This window comes from Apodemus sylvaticus, chromosome 11, assembly GCF_947179515.1.
Source record: "Apodemus sylvaticus chromosome 11, mApoSyl1.1, whole genome shotgun sequence".
Taxonomy (NCBI): Eukaryota; Metazoa; Chordata; class Mammalia; order Rodentia; family Muridae; genus Apodemus; species Apodemus sylvaticus.
Genome location: NC_067482.1, coordinates 73,463,304 through 73,487,897, shown reverse-complemented (window position 1 = coordinate 73,487,897; position 24,594 = coordinate 73,463,304). Strand labels below are relative to the sequence as shown.

Here is a 24,594-nt window from a genome sequence, read left to right as displayed (position 1 = left end):
CCCTCCTTGCATCTATCCATCTGGACCTGGCCCAGACCAACATCCCTTTCTGCATCCCACATGCACAGAAGGAGCAAGAACAGTGAACAGGATGGAGCAGGAGAGAATGAACTGTACTGGAGGAATGGCTGAAAGGGCACAGTACTCACTGGGAAGGACTTGGAAGATAGAACAAAGAAACTTAGACCTACTCCTGGAGGTTCTAAGGTAGGTCTCACTGAGGAGAGAAAATGGCTCCTAAAAGCATCAGGTTAACTAGGAGACATGATAGTCATCTACCAACTGACAAGAGTCAAACAATCATATTTACCACATAGGCTTGATTTGGGTAAAATGAGTACACAATTACAGTCTCCCATCTTTTGCCTACCACAGTACTAGTCAGTTTTCTTTAGCTAAGAAAAAATATTTAAGGCAACTTGAAAGAAAGGAAGATATCCTGACTCCCAATTTTAAAACTCTTCGTCCAGAGTTGCATTGCACGTCCCTTCTGCTTTGGAACTGTATGGAGAGAGAACCATGATGTGAAGTTCATAGAGGGGCAGAGATGTTCTCTTGGTAGATTGGAGAGAGGGGAGAGAGGAAGACGGGAGAAAGAGAGAAGGAGCTTTGCTCCCATAATCCCTTTCAAGAACATGCGTCCATTGGTGTAACTTCCGCATACTAGTCTCTACCTCCTAGAGGTTTCAAAACTTCCTGATGGCACCATCACCTAGGGGGTCAAACCTTGAATATGTGAGCCTCTGGGGACATTTAAGTTTCCAAACACAGTTTCCACATGGAGGCATCAGTAAGGTTTTAACTGGATCTTCTCTCTTCTCTTGCCTAGAACTCTAAGAGGCCCAGAAGTGCTTCACTGACCAGTGGTGGTGGGGTCCATCAAAATGTGCGTGTATTTGATATACTTTTCACTAAGAATATTTTCAATTTACAGTGGGTTTATTTGGATGTGACTCTGTCCAAAACTGGGAACATATGGAAAGAAGTGGGGATAAAATAAGAGAAAGGAATAACAGATGTGTTTATAAGAGATACAATACTGTTTCATGCCTCCAGCCTCCCTGATTGAACTTCATGGTATGCAGTGCAAATTGAACAAAGTCCTCTCTGCTAATGAGGACCCTTCTTTTTACCAGTCTTACATCTGTCTTCCAGGTAGCCTCTCTCAGGCATTTTTCTCCCCATTTCTCTCCATTTTCTTGACATTTCTCTCCTGCTCTAGCCTGAGCTAAAATCAGGTGATAGGATAGTTGGGTCTCAGAAGTGGTATGTATTATGAGTCAACTCTCATGAAAATGGCAAGAATGGAACATGGGGACCTGAGGGAGAAGAAGTTGAGACCATGCCATAGGGAGGACTGACTGATATGTCAGAAGTCATGACGCCCCCAATACAATGACCCAGCCAGCCACTGCAGCATTAAAACACCATCTCTGGGACATTGTGAATGTCTGTGTTTGTGTGGCCACCAAATTCTGTTCACAGAAATGGAAGGTGCCCAATGGATTCCAAGGCATAATGGGCCAAGTCCATCAAGACTGAAACTCTGAAAGCTCCCGAGCAGTTTAAAGTCACCTAGGTCAAGAAAGAGTCAATACTGAAGTAGCATCTTGAACAGGGTGTGAGGAAGGAAACAAAAGAATTAAAGGGCAGGCATGCAATGGTCTGCAGAGAGCAAATGAATAATGAGATGGAAATTCCAAGACAGGTCCGGCAATCCCATCACTCAAACTCAGCATCAAGGTGCTTTGCTGATGTGTGTCATTTCCCACTCTAGTGGCTCTGGCAGACAGCATCTTGACAGAGCAGAAGTAGATCTGGGCTTCATGGTACAAATTGGTCCCAGTTCAAATGTTCTTCAGATGCTTTTCCATCCCCTCAGCAGCTATACACATATGTCCTTGGATTGTGCACAACTCATGATGGGGCTTCTTAACTATGTGCACCCTTCTCCAGTCTTCCATATGCTGAAGTCCTCTTGTGAGGCCACCAGTCACCACTGTCATGTTGATAAGACACAGCTTTTTTTATTTACTCTGTGTTTCTCTTTGGTGGGCATGATGATAGGGAATATATTTTACAACAACCCATTGCTACTTCTGTCACTGTCACAAACTTAAGAAGGAAATAGCCAAGGACACTGTAGATTAGATCTGTGGAATTAGTATGATAAAAGAATTAATGGCCAATAAGCTTGTTGTATGAAAAATACTAGAAAAAATACTTTAGACTGAAGAGAAGGATACCTACGCCCAAGAATCCAGAGAGGGAAGCATGTAACATCAGGATAGTTAACCACAAAGGTCTAAGAACACATCACTCACTAATACCAAGATAAGAACTATTATAACTCTGAATATCAATGCTCTCAATCCCCCCAATAAAAAGACACAAACTAGCAGACTGGATTAGAAAACAGAATCCATCTTTTCTGTTGACCCTAAGAAACACATCTCACTGTCAAAGACGGATAACACCTTAGAGTGAGAAGATGGAAAAAAATATTTCAAGTGAATGTAACTAAAAAACAAGGATACATAGCTATTCTGATATCTGACACAACAGTTTTCAAATCAAAACTTTTCTGAAGAGGAAAGAAGATCATTTTATAGTCATTATGCTAACAATCAATCAAGATGACACTAAATATATACATACCAAACACATGTGCATCAAACTTGACAAAACAAATACTACTAGATATAAAGCCACATATTAACACAAGACAATGATAATGGTGATTTCAACACCCCACTCTCACCTATAGACAGGTCATTCAGACAAAAGCTAAATAGAAATATACTAGAATTAAGTGACATCAGAAATCAAATGGACCTAACAAGTATCTAGAGAATATTCCACACAAACACTAAAGAATACATGTTCTTCTAAGAAGTCCATAGAACTTTATTCAAATTAGATGATTTACTTGGATTAAAGGAAAGTTTCAATATAGAAAAATTAAAATAACTTCTTGTATTCTATCTCACAGTAATGGAATATCAAAAGATATCCTCAAGAAAAACTACAGAAAGTACACGAACTCATGAAGATTAAATAGAACATAACTGAATGGTGAATTGGTCATTGAAGAAATAAAAAAGGAAATAAAAATTTAAGTTAAATAAGAACACAATATATCAAAAATTATTGGACACAATCAAAGCAGTCCTGCAAGTAAAGTTTATATTGTATCTACATAAAACAAATGCAATTCTACAAATAGCTTAATGATGCACTTAAGGTCTTGCAAAAAACAAAACTAAACAACCCAAAGGCAGCAGGTAGAAATCAATGTAGTCACTTTAGAAATAAGTTTGAAAGCTTCCCAAAAAGCTGGAAATAGTACTACCATATGACACAGCTACACTACTCCTGGGTATACACTTAAAGAATACTAGATTCCTTTATACTTTACTTGTTGATCTATGTTCATAGCAGTTCTATGCACAATAGCTAGGAAATGGAATCAATCTAGGTGTCCATTAGCTGTTGAAATTATTGTAAGATTCATCCATTTGCTTACAGATTTAATAATTTCATTTTCTTTAAGACCACACAAATTTCTATTGTGAATATATACAACATTTCATTATCCATTCATAAAACTGAAAAGAAATCAAGCTGGCCTGAGTTGTAAGTGTCCTCCCTGCTAGCTAGCTTCCGTAGTACTTGGAGGTGCTATGTAGGCTGTGGCAGGAGAAAAGTCGTTAACAGTCTTACCCAGCTGTCAACCCATGAACTGAAATACCAACCTACCAGGCAAAATGAGTCTACGGTGCAACAATGGCACAGCTGTCACAGGGATAACCAACAACTCTCTGCTTAGACTTGAGGCCTATTCCACAGGAGGGTTTCCTGCTTGGTCCTTTGAACACAGTTTAAAAAAACTGTCTGGAGAAGACAGATGCCTTCAGTGAGAACTTACATTATATATATATATATATATATATATATATATATATATATATATATATATATATATATATATATGTGTGTGTGTGTGTGTGTGTGTGTATGTGTGTATATAATATTTATACCACATATAATATATCATATATAAATATATCATATAAATATAAAAATACATATATAAATGTATCATATATAAGTATATCTCACATATAATATATAAATATATCATTAATATATTTTAATATGTTATCTATTATATAATTTATACATATGTATGCACATATATATTTATATAGGTATATCTACTTTATATGTATTATATAATATAAATATATTATAGCATGTATATCATAGAGTTATATAATATATTAATATATAATATGAAGTATACTATATTAATATATAATTATATGAATGTGTATTATGAAAACATATATATGTATAAACACATATATGTATAAAATAAATAAATATATATTATATATGTATATACAGGCATACATATATAGCTAAATTGAAATAGTATCAAACTGCCTTCTAAAATTTATGTTCATATCCCTAGACAAATGTTATGTCCGGTCTTATTCGCAGAAGCTTCTCTTTGTATTGAATGACAGTAAATACAGAGGATGGATGTTCACAGAGCTGAGAATAAATGTCGGTTAAGCACTCAGCCTTAAACAAGACAATTATATCATAACACCATCTGTAAGGCAGGTAAGAGAATGTCAGCAAAGAGAGGGTAGAAAGAATGTAGGAGCTGAAAGACAGGGAGGAGAGCACAACATGGCATCCTGGCATGGCACATCCATTGCAATCATCTGTTCACTGTAGCTGTGGTTACATGCACTGGACTTGTACAAGACTGGTTATACCAAGGACTCAATGAGCTGACTTCCTCCAAGAAGCAGAGGAGTCATTATCTTCGACTGCACACCTATGCTGAGCCTTCCAGGCTCCAGGAGCTAGTTCCAAAGCCATGGTCACACGGATGGCACTGGTTAAATTCAGTGAGTCATAAAACAAAAGAAAGAGACACAGAGAAAGAATCTGTAATGGTAGGGAGGGGGAGTTAAGAATGTGAGAGGGAGGAAGGGAGACAAAAGACAGTAGCAGTGAGAGTAATCAGAATGAATTACATACACTAGGTAATGAATTTAATTAATAGAGTATTAAGAACATTAATGGACATATAGAATGTCTAGGTTGCAATGAAAAATGATTTAATTCCTTACTGTGTGATACACAACAAAATTCCATAATATAATTACTCAGAGCTTGAAAATATCACTAAGAGGTCGTGTAAGGAGATGGACTCGGGGACACTGGGATGATGGTGTTTACTGAGCTTCTGTGTCCTGAACAGTGTGTAATAACATAATGGCAGCAACCAGAAAGCATATGTTTTGTTCTAAGGTGAGTGATATGAGCTGGCAGAGGTCAACTTACCTGTTTAAGGCTCTACCTCTAGTTTTCCTCATTTACCAGAGCCCAAAGCTTTCTCACATCATGGGGTCTGAATAAGAAATATCCCCCATAGACTCCAGTATGTGGGCCCTCACTGTCCAGTGGGTGGTGCCCTTTGGGGGATTTAATGGTGCCCTTTGGCTGGAAGGTATATATCACTGAGAGTGGGCTTTAATCAAAACCTCTCTGACACTTCCGGTTTGTTCTCCCGCTTTGTGCTTGTGGTTGCAATGTGAGCTCTCAGCTTCTCGCTCCTGCTGCCAATGCCTGCTGCTTGCTGCTCTGCCATGATGAACAGGTCCTGCTGGAATCAGACACCAACATAGACTCTTTCTTCCATGAGTTGCATTTGGCCGTGGTATTTTATTACAGCAACAGAAAGCAACTAATCCACTTTCCTAGCAAAGGCTCTGTAGCTCCTGGGTGCATCCTGAGATGAGGTTAAGCAACTAGCCGGGTCTGTCAATACCCACTGTGTGATTGGCACCGCACACAAGTGTGATTGCCAAGACACACATCAGCAGCTGCACCTTACCTAACGTTTCCAGCGTGTTCCTAAAAATCACAGATGATAGAAGATCAGAGTTCTGGAGTATGCCTCGAAGATCACCAGGTCTTGGAGATCACAAATGCCACAGGTGGTGATGGTTCATATTTCTTGCCCATCAGTCAAGTAGCAGAAGAAGGAAGCTGTCCCAGCCTTATACTCTAAGCCTGTGCTCACCCTTCCCCATACTTTAAGAGCAGGGTATGGTGTACATGTTAATCGCTGGGCTGTACCCAGATCTCATGTAGGATTTCTTAAAGCAAAACAGGCTTGTATTTTCCTCAAGGATATCCTGCCCACTCAACCTTTCAGTGGGGATAGCCTCAGGTCTGTGGGGTTAGGTGAGGAGCAGTTACACACTTTAGCAACAGTAGATGCAAGGGCATAGACCACTGGGGATATGGACTTAGGCAGGGACATGGGTGAGTGCACCTAGGGGTAAAGCTGATTTTTTTTCCTAAGAAGGATCTCCTACCTGCTCCTTCCTCCACCATCCTGCCAAGGATACCTGTGCCTCTTCCCACCCCATCCATAAGGGAGGACATCTGCTTGATGACCTAGTGTCCTAGTGGATGAGGCCACAACCTTGAAAGATCAAGCCTTTGTGTTCTTTCTCACCACCTTTCTCCATGGAAGAGGTCCAAAGAGCAGGCTGGCCTCTATCTGCACCCATTCTGTGCATTCTACCTGGAGGGGCATGGCTCAGTAGTTTCTGACCTCAGAGTCACCTTGGGAGTCTTTGATGACTGATGCCTGCTTTCATGTCCCAGAGCAATGCAACCTAGGGACAGGTTCCACGACCACAGTCTGAGAGCTACCCCAGTGCTCATGGGCATGGGGAAGAGGGAATTTGGATGACTGTTTATCCCAGATCTCTATTCCAATGGCTATATATGAACTCACACATCTCCTCAATTGGACTTGACTTGGAGAAGAAAGGCCTGCTCCAGCGTTGGGGCCACACCAAGTCCTCTAGATTTGCTACTGGCAGGTGATCACAATGAGGTGTGGGGTGTTTGCTGATACATTAATAAAGAGCTCTCTCCCATCCACCATGGCATCCCTGAGGACCTGCTCATCACCCAAGCCCTCGAGAGCAGTGACACGGGTGGAACTGGGCACAAAGGCTGCCTCATAAACAACTCACACTTGCAACCACTTTAAAAATAGAGCCGTCGTGTCCAACTCTCTTGGCAAATTCATAAATGACTGTGGGTGGCTCTCAACATCACCTACAAACAAATTAATGTTAAAAATAGATATAGCAAATTCAGAGCAAGGAATCATAATTTTGAGTAGAAGCTGCCTGGGAAGGGAGAACAGGAAGTGTAGACCCAAGCGCATTCAGGAAGTAAGGGGAAGTTCAGCTGGCCAAGTGGCAGGAGCCATCAGGCACTGGGACCTTAATCTGAGAACTGGGCATGGTTCCTATCTCATACATTCTGCAAATGAGACTCAGTACGTTGTCTAAAGTCCTGTAGGTGGTAACCTGAGATTCAGATCTGTCATCTGCAGTTCTCTGCTCACAGGCACCAGGCAGCCTCCCAGCTGTGGCCTGCTCCCTCACCGGTCCTTCGCTGCTCCTTCCTTGCATCCGGAAGGCAGAGAGGATGAATAAGTGGATCAACAGTCCATTACTGTAGCAAAGGCCAAGGTACTTGGAGAAGAAAGAGAAAAGGGTTGTTTTGCAGGTGCCTGTGCCTGGTAAGTCAGTCCTGTTGCTTTGTGGAAGGAAGGTCACGCACGGGAGGCCAAGACACTGAAAAAAAGCCCAGTTCACAAAGAGGAAGAGACATAGTAAAGGCAGGGACTGGGGTCCCACAGTCCTGGGAGCCCATCTCACCTGGAGCCATATCTTGTAGGTTCCTCAACCCCTCTGAAGACCTGGACCTGAGTTTGGCTCCCCAAAACCCACATAAGAAGTCAGGCACAGAGACCAGAGAGGATCCTTGAGGCTCACTGACCAGTTATTCTAGCTGAACTAGAAGTAAGGTAGAAATAAATAAAAGGACACATGACATGTACTTCTGACCTCCAAGTTAACACACACACACACACACACACACACACACTCTGCACACATACTATATACTGCCCATACCTTCAACAGTTCCAGTTTCCTAGGAACTATGGATTGTCTGCTCCCAACCTCAAGAACTGAATTCCTTGGCATCTTTGGGTGAACTTGGGGAAGCTTTGCAAATGAGGCGTTGGGCATTTTCTGGTACAAGTAGGATCTCATGGGTAGATGGTAGTGGAAGGAAACCTTATTGAGTATAGGGACCTGGACAACCCTAGGAAGCAGCTGGGTTTGGAGGCTGGGAGGAAGGCCCTGACTGTGGAATGCAATGCCAAACTGCCTGGCTTAATAATGCCTTAAAGCTCGGACCATTTGGAAAAGCAAAGAGAAGGGAAAAGAAAATTAAATTTAAAGAGAACAGAATAAAAATCTTCTTTAAGCTAGTTTAGAGCATTTGGAGCATGCCAGAGAGATATGTGGATACATTTAACAGGTGAGTAAGTGAAACTGGAGACACCAGCTTGACATCACATACAGTTCCGATGCATCTTCAGATGTTCAAGAGTACATGGTCATATAGTTAAGATGTTTTAATGGCAGATACTTAATATACTCATTATACTCTTTAAAACAGGTCCCTGAGGCATCTGCTCCATCTACCCCTTATTAGGCTCTTATCTGCTTCCTGTTCAGTACTGAGAACACAAGCCCTCCGTGTGTAGGTTGTTCCTGCACAAATAACCACTTCAGTTAAAACCCTGTTCATTTCCTCTGCCTGCCTCTAGCTGGAACATTGGTGGCTATAACTCGAGTCCCCATGTGCTTTGCAGTGTCACCCAGAAGATGCCTGTAAGCCTGAGGTCCCTTGAGATTGACATCCAGACCCATACCTGGTCCTGCATACGGCTCACCAAAATCTCATTACTCCTGCTGTGCAGACCTGGCAGGTGTGAACAGGATGGAAATTTCCAGAAGCATGTAGGCTGATTTTCCCTCTCACTGGACCTCACATGAAAGTGCATAATTAGGAGGAGAAGACAGGAATGACCCATCTCCTATAACTGCTGTACCTGGCAGGACACACAGACCAGCTACTGTCTCCAAACAACCAGAGCCACATCCCTCCCAAGTGGGGATGCGGTGTGAAGGCCAAGCTCTCACCTCTGGACACATTGCTTCCTCTGCCTGATCCTTCCTTCCTCCTCTCTGCCTGTTGTGAACGGAGTGTGACATCAGCACCCTGTAGATCATCAAATGAAAATGTGGAGCACCAGACTAAGTATACGTGGGGGCATCAGGAGGGTTATTTCTACCCCTTGTTCTTTCTGATGGACCACTTCCTCAAAGGTGTCATACAGTAGCTTTTCTTCTGTCTCCTCAGGGACTGTCTTAAGGTTTCTATCAGTGTGAAGAGACACCATGATGACGGCAACTCTTACAAAGGAAAATAATTCATTAGGCCTGGCTTACAGTAGTATGCAGGCAGACATGGTGCTGGAGGAATTGAGAGATCTACATCTGGATCTGCAGGGCGCTGGAAGTAAACTGAGACACACTAAGCCCTCAAAGCCCACTCCCCAGCTACACACCTCCTCCAACACGGCCACACCTCCTCCAACAAGGCCACACCTATTCCAAGGTCACACCTCCTAATTGTGTTACTTCCTGGTGACCAAGCATTCAAACACATGTGTCTATGGGGGCCATTTCTATTCAAACCACTGCAGGGATCTGACTCAGATATCTATTGACTTCATGGTCTGAAGGCTGAAACTCTGCTAAGAATCCCCACTAATGCTGGGAATCAAAGAAAATGAAAACAACTTTTAAAGTCCTGTCTCTTCCCTCCTTATCATCCAGAAGCTGGCAACAGAGGTGTCCCTACAGAAGGCTCTTGAGGCAGATTCTGACATGCAGTTTCATAGTATGCTTCAGTACGCTGCTCCATGCAGGGCAGGGCCCAGTGTTCTAAGGCCATGGATAAACCCAGTCTCTGAAGGTGCTGTGGAGTAGCCCGATGCACCTGCTGTTTCTACCAACCAAGTCTGCACTCTGCTGGCTGAGAGGCTTCTACAGAAGAGGTAGACCTGCCTGGAGTTGGGAAGCCAACAAAAGCATGACAATGGAGTCATCCATGGAATGACCTAAACATTTCATCACACTCTAAGGCTCAGTTTTCATCTAAGGTAACCCACGTGTGTCCACTGTGTTCCTTTCCTTTCAGCTTTGCATGGGTCTAAGGCTGTAGATCAATATAAGGAGAGCTGAGATGTGGTGCAGAGGAGCAATCCAAGTCTGCAGACACACAGTGGTAGAGAGGGAGACTCCACTGTGCTCTTAGGGATCAGGCTCAAAGAGGAAGAGAGTTCTGCAAAGCTCTGGGCAGTGTTCACCCAGGTACCTGTTTGCCATGTCACAGCATGTCCGCCAATTCTCAGGAAGGGAAACTAAGGCTCAGGAGGAGCGGTGGCTGACATCACATCATTCACAGTCAGCAATGCAGGAAGAACATGGTGCAGGAGCCCTCCTGCTGAGAGCAGGGGGGTAAGGCGATCCAAAGGCTGGGTCTTGGCATATCACATTGGATGCTGCTTGCTGTCAAGTGGGTCCATCAAAGTCATGGGTTAAAGACCCACCTCCAGATTTGTCTTAGTGGCATAGGGAGCTGGGGCCTTTGGGAGGTAATTAGAGTTAGGTGAGGGCTGCTCATGATGTCATGGGGAGGGTCATATAAAAGAAGGAAGTGAGATCTGAGCCAGTAACTTCCTGTCTCAGGTCATAGTATCTTCTATTACATGCCCAGCATCCCCCAAGAGATCTGGTACCATGCTCTTGCACTTCTCAGCCTTTAACAAACAGACGCTGTGGAGACATGATACTGACCACGACATGGACTATACTGGATTAAAAATCCGGGCGATAGTTGAGATGTGAAATTTACAGAGGAATCCTCCCCCAGGGGTCTGCAGAAAATCACATCGGACAGAGGAAGCATCAAAGATAAAGATTCATGGGAGCAGGGTGTATGGATGTGAGGATGGAGCTGTCACATGACTTTGAAATACAGGGATCAGGACCGTACTATCCCTATTTAATTGCACTGGTTCAAGCAGGTAACTGCTTCATGTTAAAATGCATTACATTCTAGTGCAATTTTGGTGCTTCTTGGCATATGAGCTTAACATAAAATCTCTTGGTTGTCAAACATTCATGGGCTTTATCTACACATTCACTGCCTCCTGCCAGCATTCATGCATATAAATTGTCAGCAAATGTATAGATTGTTATCAATGCTTCATGCTTTCTCAAAGAAGTGTAAAATATACATGGCATGACACTTCAGCATTTCTAAAAGGTTGTCATCCTGGGATGTCAGTTGGCCTGTGCCTTGTAGAACATAGGAGAGGTTGGCTGTTCTCCCCATTTCACAGGTGAGGAAACAGGCCTTTGGAAGGATATGCACTCATCAACACCATGGACCACTTCCTGCCTCAGCTACTCTGTCCAGCACCTATTCATCATCCATTTTCTCTGGTGTTAAAACTCATTCCTCTCTCATCTTGATGTTTTAGAGGCTTAGCTATGATCCTACTTTCAGAGAGAAACTGAGAGATCCCAGGCCATGGTGTAAGATTTGAGGCCAGCAAGATAGGAGCCCGCTTGCATTGACACCAAAAATCAAGCACAACTTTTTCAGGAAAAATTTCAAGCTGTCTGACACCAGCTGGTTAGATTTAGATAAACAATGGGGGCCTCTACTCCTCAGAGAGTAGAAACCATTAGGAACCAGGCTTTGTCCCCTTTTCCCCACCCCAGGAGAGCTGGTTAAGGATTTACTATTATACTCTGGCTTCTCATCTTGGTTCTGCCTTGGGTGAGCTTGTAATCTTGTGTGAATAATTCAAACCTCTGACCTTAGACTCTTCAGTTTGTAATCTGGACATGGAAATGTCTGTCTTGTAAGATAGTACTGAGGATACACTGATAAAAGAGAAAGAGCCTCGCTCTATAAGTGACAACAAATCACTGTCACTACAATGGTAGAAAAGGCATCATGGTATGTTTCAGTGTGAAGTCATCTCAGTGTGAAGTGTCCCCACAGGCCCATGTGCTTGCATACTAGGTTCTCAGTTGATGGTGCTGTTGTGGGGTGTTTGGAGGTTAATCCTGAGCTGGAGCAAGTAAGAGACAAGGAGTGGGGGAGGGAGTTGTATGGGCTGTAGCCTGCCTCTGAATCCCATGGAACTCCCTGCATCCTGATTTACTAGGATGTCACAAGTCATGCCACTAGTGCCCACTGCCTCAGACAGAGCCTCAGTTCCCATCCTTCCATGTCACGAACTGTAATTCCTCAAACTGTGAGCCAAAACTAATCTCTCCCCCTCTCTGGTTGCTTTCATCTGCTATTTGGCCACCACATAGTACCAAATATATACATGAGGCAACATTAATTCTGAGATCTAGTTACAGAAGAACACATGGAAAACACAGAAAGTAGTCGGAGAAATCTGCATGGAGGCGCCATGGCAGGGTAGCTCAACAGAGCCAGGGGACCTGGGGAGTCCTGGCTTGCCCTGCATTGCTCCTCAGTGGGCTGCTGGGTCCCTCGGGGCTTTCCTGGCATACACAGCCAATCCCCCAGCCCAGCTGCACCACTCCTGAGCCTTGATTTGCAATGTGGCCCCTGGCTTCTCACACAGATCTCTGAGTGTCAAGGTGCATCTTGTGAGCCATGTGCCTCACACTCAGAACCCTCCCCCTCCCCATTCAGAACAGCAGCCCCTGCCCATCGAAACAAGAATCAAAACCTCGAGTCCTTACAGCTTGAGCCAAAGACGCCAAGGACAGTGCACATGCCAGGACAGTTCAAGACAAGAAAGAACCCTAGGCAAGGCAGCATAGCCTCTTTCTCTGATGCCAGAGGTTACCATGGTGATGAGAGTGTTTAGGATACATGAAAGCCAATGACATCACAATTAGAGTTATAAAAACTTCACCAGCATTGTCCTTCTATGTGTCAGGGCTTGACTGGGAAGCCCAGTCCCCAGGACGTGGTGGGTGTTTGGAATCTCACTATTTCAGTCATGATAGGAATTCCAGAGAGAGAATAAGAGTCACTGGGGGGGGGGGGAAGTTGTAGCACGGTGCTTCCAGTATGAGACTGACTGCTCTCCTCTGCCAGGAAGATAGGGGTGATGATCGAACTCAGTTCTGGAACTTTTATCTACTACAGCAGCTAACAAACATAGCAGTACTGAACAACTGAATTTCCTTTGTACCAGACATTGCAGGCACAGAGAAGAAGGATGCCTGGGTGCCTCCAGGAGTAGAGCACTGCTTATGGAGAAGGCAGATGAACTCAGTATTGCTGCCCTGTCCTGTATCAGCTGAGCATCCTTGGGAGGATGCAGAGCTGTACCATCTCTGGGCGCATGGAAAAAAGACAGTGCCTGGTTTCCACAGGAGCACAGTGAACACTTGCCTGGAGGGTACAGGAGAAAGAACATACATTCTTGGGAAACCCTGACTGGTGGAGTTCCAGCATAGGGACAGGTGTATGAGGGCCTGGAGAGGTGAGCAAAGCAGTCTCAGTTACTACTTAGAGACCACTCCGGATAGCTGCAGCAAAATGCACCAAGACAGTAGTGAGGACAGAAATGGGGCGTAGACTGGACACTGCATCCAAGCCCAGCCTTGGTAGTCATTGTTCTGTGGACTTTGAGGAGTCGCAGCAATACTTCATCCACAAATCAGATCTGCATTTTGGGAAGATATGCTCTGTGAGACAGACTGGTGGTTGTTAAATTGATCAATTAAATCAGTCCTGGCATTGGGTTTGCTATCTGCCCCAATGGTTTGCATTCCTGAATGAAAGACATACAGCTTTTATATTTTGGTATGCCTTCAACAGTGCAACATCTGAGCCACTTTCTAACCTCCACATGGTTAATCCACCTCTCACCAAATCCAGAATAAACTTCAAGCACTACTTACTAAATTCTATAGTCTACCTTTGCTGCCCTGGACCCAGAGGATTGTCCAACGGGGCCTCACTCTCCTGGCTCCTTCACGTGCTGGCTGAGCCTCTTTGTCCTCCACTCTTCTCAGACCTGGCATCCTCCTCTCCCTCTCCTTCTCCTGGCATGGCTGATCTCCTTCTCCTTCCTCCTTCTCCCAGTTCCAAGCCTAAATCCTAAGTCACACTTCTGTTTGCCCTGCCCAGCCACTAGCTGCTGCCATCTTTATTTACAATAAGAACCACCTGGGGGTCCCTCAGTGCACATTCTGACTCTCTCATGTGAACAATCTGGGTACCCAAATTAACATCAGAATACAAGCAACATTAGGCCGAACCCGCTATAGGCAGTAGCTGACTATGGTGTGCATATACATGCCAGTTTGCGGAGCTGTCTGGGATTATGTCTGAGAAAACGGTGGCAGTCTTCTATAAGGTGCAGATCCTTTGTAACAAACAGGTTCTTGGGGGATTCCAGTCCTTTCCTCAGCATCTGAATCTCCCTGGTTCACTCAGATCAGCTCTCTCTCTCTTTAAATGATTCTCATAATCTTGTTTTAATAAAAGATCTTAGGGTAGCATATAGACATCTGTGTCTTGGCTTGTCTTATGTCTACTCATGGAAGTTTCCAGAAATATTTTTATGACACATGTTAACACTCAGTTCAGGACCTGTCCCCTTCCTAGGCTGTAAGGTGCTCACTCTCATGGCTGTTTTGTCTAGATTGTGGCAAGTGTCTTCCTTATCCAGTTCTACAATGCATCTTAACAGTAAGTATAATAAATAAATACAGCAAGGTTGATGGAAATAAACTTCAAGCACATTATGAAAATGCAAATAAAATGCCTACCCACTAACCTTTAATCAAGCCAATAACAGCCTCGTACCCAAGACTTGAGGTATACCATTCAAAGTCTTCATGTACAGTGCTGGGGAAGAGAGGAAGATGTAAAGCCATGCATGAAGATGGGAAGTGGCCCAATAGAGGGATGCTCAGACAGAGCTAGCCTGGAGGGAAGTTCTCTAGTGACCATGGAGACCAGCCATGGAAGGAGTACCCCTGTCAAATGCAGAGCAGGTTGCTTGTTTCTTATCACTTCATTTAGTTTGTAAACAACACCATGCCATCACCATCCTGTCCCTTTGACTTTGCAGATGAGAAAACAGATGCAGAAAGACAAGAGGACTTGCTTTCAAAACCTGTGCCTTCACCAGCCAAGCTGCCACGCAAGTGCTATATACCAGGATGCTTACTCCTCCCAGCTCTAGAGGACGGAATTCCAGGGTCAGGCAGCCAGTGTGGTCAGTTCTGGTGAGGAGTCTGGCTTCCCTCCTGGCTCATAGACAGTATCAGCATCATGTATTCATGTTCCCTGTCCCTTCCTCCCCTCCCCATCATGCACTCTAGTTCTTTCTCCTTCATCTCCTCCCCACTCTCTTCTCTCCTCCCCTCCCATCTCTTGTGGCTCTCATTCTCTTCTTCCTGGAAGTACACAGTCCTATCAGATTATGAAATAGTTCACCTATCTCTTGATCCTCCATGTCTTCATCAAAGTTGGGGTCTGATTTGGGACCTCCTTGGTGCACAACTGCCTCCTTGATGGCATTTGTAGGGGATTAGATCCACTGAGGTCAGGCTTGGAGGAAGAACATTAGGTGATCTTATCCCCCTCCTTCATTTTGTTCCAACTAAGGGCTCCCCCAGGCACTGCATCACCCCCACTCTCTATCTTGCAATTTTCCTTCCTGTTTCTCCTTCACTGGGGTTGTCTTCATCCCAGGGGAGCACCGCAGCTTCACTTTACACAGGTGAAAATATTGCACTTGACAGCTCGGCTTGGGTTATCACAGCTCAGAAGCACAGATCATTCATTCCACAGAGGCAAAGCTGTCATGGAAACTAATCAATGCTAGGCTTCCACTGGTGCCAATCACAGGGCCTGTCAGTGGGGCAGAGTGATGAGAGCAAGCCTTCTCAAGGCTGCAGTAACTCACCCTGCCACGAAATGAACTCTGGAGCTGGCATACAGTTAATACAAGGCACAGAGTTCTCATGAACCCAGCAAGCATCTCCATATTATGCAGATTCTTAGGAGGGCAAGAAGGCCACATGATAACTAGAAGGAACTAATATGACAAGGAGAAGGTTGGTAGGAAAACTGGCAAAGCCAGGAACTGCCTGTCAAGGAATTAGATGGAGACCATGAAGGCAGATAGCCTGCCTTTAAGTCCCTTCTGTCTGCTCACAAGTAACATGAGTCAGTGACCCCTTCTATAAGATGCACATAAAAAGTATTTGAAAGAAATTTATGAGGGCACTTGGAATGCGCAAGGGAACAGTGGAGGACTTTGGGTGCCTGACTAACTTAGCAAAAGGAGGTACCATGTGCAAAGGCCCAGAGGCAGGAAACCATCAGCAGGTTGGCATTTCTAGGCTGCAAATTTGAAATGGAAATAATGGTCAGGGATGGGGATGGAGAGAAAATTCCAGAAACATGGGTTATAGTAGACATGATGGAGTTGAGCATCTCTGTTCAGGGAAACCATGCTATATAGGGTGAAACACAAGCTCCAAGTCCTTCTTGCCATTAAGATATTGGGTGGGACTTTTTAAAATACCAGACTCAGGACACCATTTAGCATTCCATGAAACATACTATGCACATCCTCAAATATACACAAACAATTTTGTTTTTAATTCTGGTTCATTTAATCAGAGAATAGGGTAAAAATGAATCCTTGAAGGTTCATTAGTGAACATACCCTACAGAACACTGGGGAGGTTATGAACCCAGACACCTGCATCCTTTCCCTTTTTGGCAGTGCCAGGACACCATTCTTGGGGGCCCAGTCACTTCCCACTCACCACAGGTTCACCAGGAAGGGGTGTTCTAATCCCTGCATGATCTGCAGCTCCCGGAACACATTCCGCACCTCATCCCTCTCCACACACTTTTGCTTGTTCATGTACTTCATGGCATACATCTTCTTGGTGTCTCGCTTCTGCACGATGCATACCTGCAAGACAACCAGAGGGAGTGACACTCAGGACAAGGGGAGAGTGAAGAGGAGGAGGAGGAGACAGTGGAGGAGGAAGAAAAGGAGTGTCGGTCTCTCACTGACACTCCAGTCCATGCCTGGGTTTCATTCTTCCAACCACTTGCTAGCAAAGCATCGTGGCTAAGCCTCTCTGAATCTACAAAGGAGGCATCAGACCAGATTTAGCACTTAAATGTAAACAGTGAATGATGGCTGTTGACTGATACTGAAAAGGCAGCCATAGATTCAGAAGATGGAAGAAGCAACCCCACCTTCTAGACGCTCACAGTCCAATAAAGGCACTAGTGACTGCAGTTTTCAAACAAACACGCCAGTGACCATGACCTTGGGATGCATGCACACATGCTGTGGGTCTCCTCAGATTCCAGAAGCTGCAACCCAAGGCACATTGTGTACTGACAGTAAAAAAAGAAGAAAGAAAGAAAGAAAGAGAGAGAGAGAGAGAGAGAGAGAGAGAGAGAGAGAGAGAGAGAGAGAGAGAGAGAGAGGGAGGGAGGGAGGGAGGGAGGGAGAGAAAAAAGAAAAAGAAAAGAAAAAGAAAAAGCAAAAAAGGAAAACATCACCCCACCAGAACACACATGGGCATACATGTTTTGACCCTGTCCTGGGATTACACCATTGATATTTGTGTGTGCATGCTGCCCCAGTGACCTCATTCCTGAGACACTTGAGGAAACCTGGAGGGACAGAGTGGAGCAAACCTAAGAGAAAAGTTCTCTGTGCCACAGGCAGCAGAACTGAAAAGGCTGGGAAACCAAAGCCTGCAGGAGCCCACATGATGCCAGCACCAGCCTCAGGTGCTCCATGCAGACAGACCTGCAGGACTTAGTGTTTGCCATGAATGCCTTTCATCTTGCTTTGGTTCAATATTTCCTTGATGCCCACCAGTTCTTCTCTTTTTGGAATAGAAATGTTTATTCTGATCCTTGTACAAGTATGGGGCTTGATTTTTGCTTGTATTTTATAGAGGTGTTTGCAGTTAGATTGAATTGAGTTTCAGAAGAGACTTTGGACTATTCAGTGTGGGAACAGATAAGGACTATGGGGGCTCTTGGAGTTTGAATGAATGCATCTTGCAGTATGAGGTAACCATGACAGTGTGGGGACCAAGGATAGAGTGTTTTGATTGTAGAACACCCCCCCCCTCCATGGGCTTATGGCCTTGAATACTTGGTTCCCAGTAGGTGGTGCTGTTTTGGATGATTGTAAAACCTTTAGGCTGCAGAGTCTTGCTGGAGGAAATGGCTTACTAGGATAGCACCTGGAGGTTTTATAGTCCAGTTATACTTCCCCTTCCCTTTCTGCTTCCTGTTTCTCTAAAATGTGAGGTACCCCAGCTACTCCTGTCAGCATGGAGCCATTTTCCTCTAGATCTTGTCATCCACAATGCACTTTATTATCTCAAACTCTAAGCCAGAGTGGGCCATGTCTTCATAAGGAGCTTCTTGAGGGACATTTAGCTACCTCAGGAAGAAAATCAACAGCTACACTTGGGTTCAGTCACCCACAGACAACAGTAGTCTGAAAATATTAAACCTTCATAGATAAATCACTCATTAATTCTAAACTGCCCATTTCAGAATACTACCATCCCGCACTTTGCCATTCCACCCTGTCCAGAGTATCCACACTGTATGTGCTACACTATCCATAGCACTTACAAGGCCTCTTTCTTTTTATATTATTTGATAATTTCCTGCATTCATATAATGTATTTCTTCAAATCCATCCCTTTTCTTTCTAACTTCTTTATCTCAACCACCACTATTCTGTCTCAGTTTCCTGTGTTCTTAACTCACAGACTCCACCTGCTGTATATGGGTGTAGAACAGTTACTGGAGCACAAAAGCATCCACATTTTTGAAGAAAACTGACTCTTCTTTTCCCAATAGCACCATTCCTTGCTAATCACTTTCCAGAGATTCGTGGGGCTTTGTGAACCCCTCCCACATCCATGCTGGGGGTTTGATTAGCTTGATCTTGGGTTGATCTTCTGTATGCAGTCACTGGTGCCGAGAGTTCATGAGCACAGAGTACTATCTGGCTTTGGAAATATTGTTTCCCTGACAATGTCCACAGCCTCTGGCTATTAAAATCCTTCTATCAATTCCTCAAAGCTGAAAACACTTTCAAACTCCTTCTGCAAAACCAGTATTGCCCTGATACAAAACTATATAAAGACTGAACAAAGAAGTGAATTATAAGTCAATCTCCCTGATAAATATAGACACAAAAACTCACAATGAAATACTTGCAAATCACATTTAAGAAACATCTAAAAGATTGCTCACTATGAAGAAGCTGATGTCATCCCAGAGGTTCAAGGATAGTTCAGCATATGTAAAGCAATGATTGTAATCCGCATTGGTTTATAGTCTCAAGGACAAAAACCATATTATCATTTCACTGGTGCAGAAAGGTCTTGACAAAACTCAACATCCCATAAAAGTCCTATAGAAATTAGCGATATAGGAGATGTATGTCAATGTGATGAGGGCAATTTACAACAATCTTACAGCCGACATCATGTTAAGCTGAAAAAAACTCAAAGCATTTTCACTACAATTAGGAACAAGGCTCCCCCGACTTTTGATCAATCTAGTTCTTGGAGTCTTAGCTAGAGAAGTAAGACAAGTTGAAGATATAAAGAGGATACAAATAGGAAAGGAGAAAAAACAAAGTACCTTTATTTGCAGATGATATGACTATTATAAAATACCTTAAAGATTCTACCAGAAAATATAACTCATGAATATTTTCAGCAAAATAGCATAATGAAAAATTAATACATAAAATTGGTAACTTTCCTGTATAAAAATAAGAAATATACAGGAAAAGCAATAGGGGAAACAATACTATTCAAACTAGTCTCAAACAAAATCCTAGAAAAATATAACCAAGGGTGTGAAAGAATTGTGCTTAAGATATTAGAAAATACTTCAGAAGACGGAAAGACCTCTCACACTCATGGTAGGATTGGTGACATAAAAATGGTCATCCTACCAAAAGCAATTTATAGGTACAATTCAGCCCCCATCAAAACTGCAATTCACTTCTCAGAAACTGCAAAAACAATCTCAAAACTCATATGGAAATACAAAATACCTAGGGTAGTCAAAACAATCCCAAGCAATAAAAACATTGCTAGAGATATCTCTCTCTCTGGTTTCAAGTTACATCATATAACTATGGTAATAAAAATAGCATGGCAATGGTCTCATCTTGCACAAAACTCAACTCAAATGGATCAAAGATCTCTACATAAGATCTGATACACTGAACCTGATAGAGGATTAAGTATGGACACAGTTCAGCTGATAAGTACAGAAAAAAATAAACTTTTTTTAAAGGGACCTGGCCATGCAATAAGTGATAATCGGGCCCCGTGAAAGCTTCTATTCCCAAAGAACACCATCTTTCAGATGAGGTAGCAGCCTACAGTAGAATGGGGAAAAGACTTCACCAGCTATACAACTGACAGAGGATTAGTATCTAGAATATACAAAGAGCTCAAAAAATTAAACAGCAAGAAAATAAACAACCTAAATAAAAATTGGAGCATGGAACCAAAAGTGTTCTTAAAAGGTGAAATACAAATAGCTGAGAAATAGTTTTTAATTTTTTCAGCATCGTTAACCACCAAGGAAATGCAAATTAAATCTATGAGATTTTGTCTTATATGAGTCAGAATAGCTAAGATTAAAACAAACAAAAACAAAAGGCAAATGTTGGTGTGGAAGTGGGAAAAAAGAACACATTCGTTAATGATGGGAGTAAAAGCCAGTACCTCCACTGCGGAAATGATTATGCAGGTTCCCAAAAAAGCTAGAAATGAATTCATCACATGATCCAGCTATACCACTCCTGGAAATATACACAAAGGACTTTATATTTTACCACAGAGATTCTTGCATATCCATGGTCATTGACGCTTTATTCACAAAAGCCAGGAACAATAAACAACCCAGATGTTCATCAACTAGCAAATCAATAAAGAAAAAATGCATGTGTGTGTGTTATTTAGTCATGAAGAAAAATAAAATTATAAAACTTAGAAATAAATGGATGGAGCTGAAAATAATCATTCTGATGGAGGAAAACAGACTCTAAAAGAAAAGTGTCACACATTCGCATATATGGAGGGCTAGCTTTAAAAATTTAAATGTGTATGTTTAAATTGGAGTACCTATAGAATGCAAGAAACTTGAAAGGGGTCATGAGTAGGGGCTCAAGGAAAGGGGGAGAGATTGCAGGTGGTGCGAAGGGGGAAATGGAAATTAAGGAACAAGATGGGTTAAATATGGTGAGAGTGGGAGAGAAAGGTAGAGGACGGAGTATGTAGAGGGATAATCAGAAGTCCTCTTGGGGATGAGATAGATTAGTGCTATATAACACTGGCTGTGTTCATCTGACCCCTATGGACCAGCATGCATCATAAAAGCTATGACAATTCCCTCACATAACACCATTCATTGTCTGCACAATCTCATGTCATCACAAGGGCAAGGCAAATAAAACACACTAATGCACTTTGGAAGAGAAAGACCTCCTCCACATAACTTCTACTACAGAACGTTCCTAGAATTGCTCTCTTTTGTCATTGCTGCTAATTTCACGCCGCATTGGCTTCACATAGCAAACTATTATAGGCAGGTTTGCATGTATGTATATGTAAGGTTTAATACTATCTGAGTTTTCAGATACCAAGTAGGTGTCTTGAAATGTTGCCCCAGGAATGGGGTTGTTAGTGTATTTCCAAATAAGGTTCTATTCTAAAGATCAAGAGAACATAATTTGGGAATTACTATTTAACCTATCATGGCTATCATTTCTACCCTACCTGTGCAGATACAGGAAATGAAGCACAAGCAGGTTTCAGTTATTTATTTAGATTTAAAACTAGAACCCCAACTCTCCACCTCCCCATCTGTTAATCACCACTGACACTGCCTCCCAGGGGAAATGATGTGGTAAAAGATGCTAAGGATAAGACAGTGGGACAGCGAAGCCAGTTAAAGAGCTCTCGTTTACTCACGACCCCTCCAGATGCTCTTCCATTAGAAATTAGCCCCCTTTCTGCGGCCACACACTCTGTACCTGTTCAAGGCAGATACAAGACAGGGGAAAGCCTGCTTCTCTCCCTCTATCTGAACTGAGTCATTTGAAGTTCACTCTGCGCCCCAGGAGAGAATGTACTTGATGTCAAGGAAGTGGAATGTCCAAAGACAATAAACGGCATCTGAATCTCTATGGATTACATAGGGCATGCCGTTAAGCCTCCCAAATATTATCTTTCCAGGCAGTGAAATCAATAACATGAAGTTAAAGGTCTGAAATTCTTCCGTGTGCGGTAAATTTGAGACACAAAGTATGAATAAGCAAATGTGCAGTACATAAAGGCCTTCAGTGGCCTGTGGGAATTCGAGCAGACTCCTGAAGCCCTGAGAGCATGTCTGAAGGCAGGCAGCAGTGGGTGCATAATGTCACCAATCAGAGCCTCTTGTCTCTGTTGCTTCTCATTTGCATTCTCAGAAGAGGACTGGGAACCAAACAGGAGACTGGAAGATGGTAGATTGGAGACAGCACGATTCTGCATCTCAACAAATCTAAAACAAGTTGCCAGATGTATGGTTTCAGAAAGAGCCTCTCCTCTGCTGACTAATTTAGCAGTCACTTCTGTAAACCTGTGGAGTTCCATGGGAGGGAGAAGAGGTATTAATTCTGTCTCATGAATGCTGCAGTACAACAAACCACTCAACAGAGGTAAGGTGGAAGGAAGACCAGCAGTCTCAACGAACTTGAACCCCTGAGATCTCTCAGACTGTGAGCTACCAACCAGGCAGCATACACCAGCTGATATGAGCCCCCCCTCAACACACACACACACACACACACACACATATACACAGCATAGGACTGCCTGGCCTGGCCTCAGTGGGAGATGAACCTAACCCTGAGAAACTTGAGGCCCCCCAGGGAGTCCGGAGACCTGGGGGGGGAAGGGGGGAAGCTGGGGGGATGGTAACATCCTCTTGGAGGGGAGGAGGAATGGAATGAGGAACTTTGGGAGGGCAGACCTGGATGAGGCTAACGACTGGAATGAAAAAAATAAATAAAAGTAATTAAAAAAAGAAGTAAGGTAGAAGGTGGGCTGTCTCTTTCAGAGCCGCCCAGTTTTAATTTATCAATTTCAAAACAGAAATACATGACTTATATATGAAAATCAAAATCAATATGACTTATCTTAAAGGTTATCATTTATCAGTAGCTCAAACTGAAAGTAACAAAATGATTAAAATGCCAAAGGGTTTGAAAGTGTACTTAAAAGTCATGAGTAAGTTCAAAGAGAATGCAAATTAGCAAATTAATAAAGTAAGAAAGTCAGTTCAGGATCTGGATAACAAAACTAGCATTGTGGATAGGAAATTAAGCAAGAAAAGATTCTGAAACAAACGAACAAACAACAAAAATCAGAAATGTTGTAAATGAAAAGAATGAATAAGCTAACAAAACAATATAGCAGAAATCATTACATACTAGCTCAAGAAAAAGCAAGAATATCAGGATTGTAAAAAAAAAAAAGAAAAGAAAAAGAAAAGGAAAAAATTTAGGAACTATTTTATTCAACCAGCAACCAAGAAAAAAAATAAGTATGGTTACAACATTCAACAATTCTGAAATATGAATTTAAGATTAAGGAATTACAGGGCAGAAAGCTGAGTTTCAAACTAAAGGCAAAAAAAAACCTACTCAGTGATATTACAAGAGAAAAAATTACAAACCAAAGGAAAGATATGGATCACAATTCAGGAAGTATTGTTAAACCTCTAAGATTCATTACCAGAAAAGAATCTTTCCATATTATTATAGAATAAAGACATAGTAAAAATAGCCACAAGAGAAAAATACCATTTACAACAGCAAACTCATCAAAATGATCTCAGACCTCTCAGCAGAATGCTAAAACCTAGAAAAGCACAGACTGACTTACTTCATCCCAGTTCTGAGCGTAAACAGCTACCAACCAACGATGGTATATCCAGCAAAGCTATCTTTCCAAGTTGAGGAAGAAATAACTTACATAAGGATCACAACGTAAACATCAATGAACACTAAGCTCAGGCTGTGAAAAATATCTGAAAGAATTCTACACAGAGAGAAAGATGATCACAAGTGAAATTCATAAGAAATTGAAACAAAACCAATGAGACAAATAACCAAACACAAAACCAGGAAATAATCAAACTTGCCCAGCTCAGTCATCCAGGAGTCTCCTGAGATGAGTAAGAAAGAAAGAAAAAAAAAACAGTAAGTCAACAACAACAAAAAACAACAACAAAAATTAAAGGAATCAGCAAATATCTCTTGATAAAAACTGTAAACATAAATGGTCTCAACTGTGTAATTAAAGGATGAAGACTAACTCATTGGATCAATACATACAGTTTGCTGCTCTTGCAGAAAGCTTGAGTTTGGATCCCAGCACCTATGTGGTGGATCACAACATTCATAACTTCCGGTTCTAGGGGATCTGAAGCCCTTGTGTGACCTCTGCAGCACCAGATGTG

General features: G+C 42.7%; 1 protein-coding gene across 1 annotated transcript in view; it reads right to left on the bottom strand.

Annotated features, from left to right (window-relative positions):
- Positions 1 to 24,594, bottom strand: part of Stk32b (serine/threonine kinase 32B) — a 252,605-nt gene that overhangs the window by 149,397 nt on the left and 78,614 nt on the right. The window contains exon 3 of the mRNA XM_052199394.1: positions 16,833 to 16,984. Coding sequence (XP_052055354.1) covers positions 16,833 to 16,984 — 152 coding nt within the window. The remainder of the gene's footprint in view (positions 1 to 16,832; positions 16,985 to 24,594) is intronic.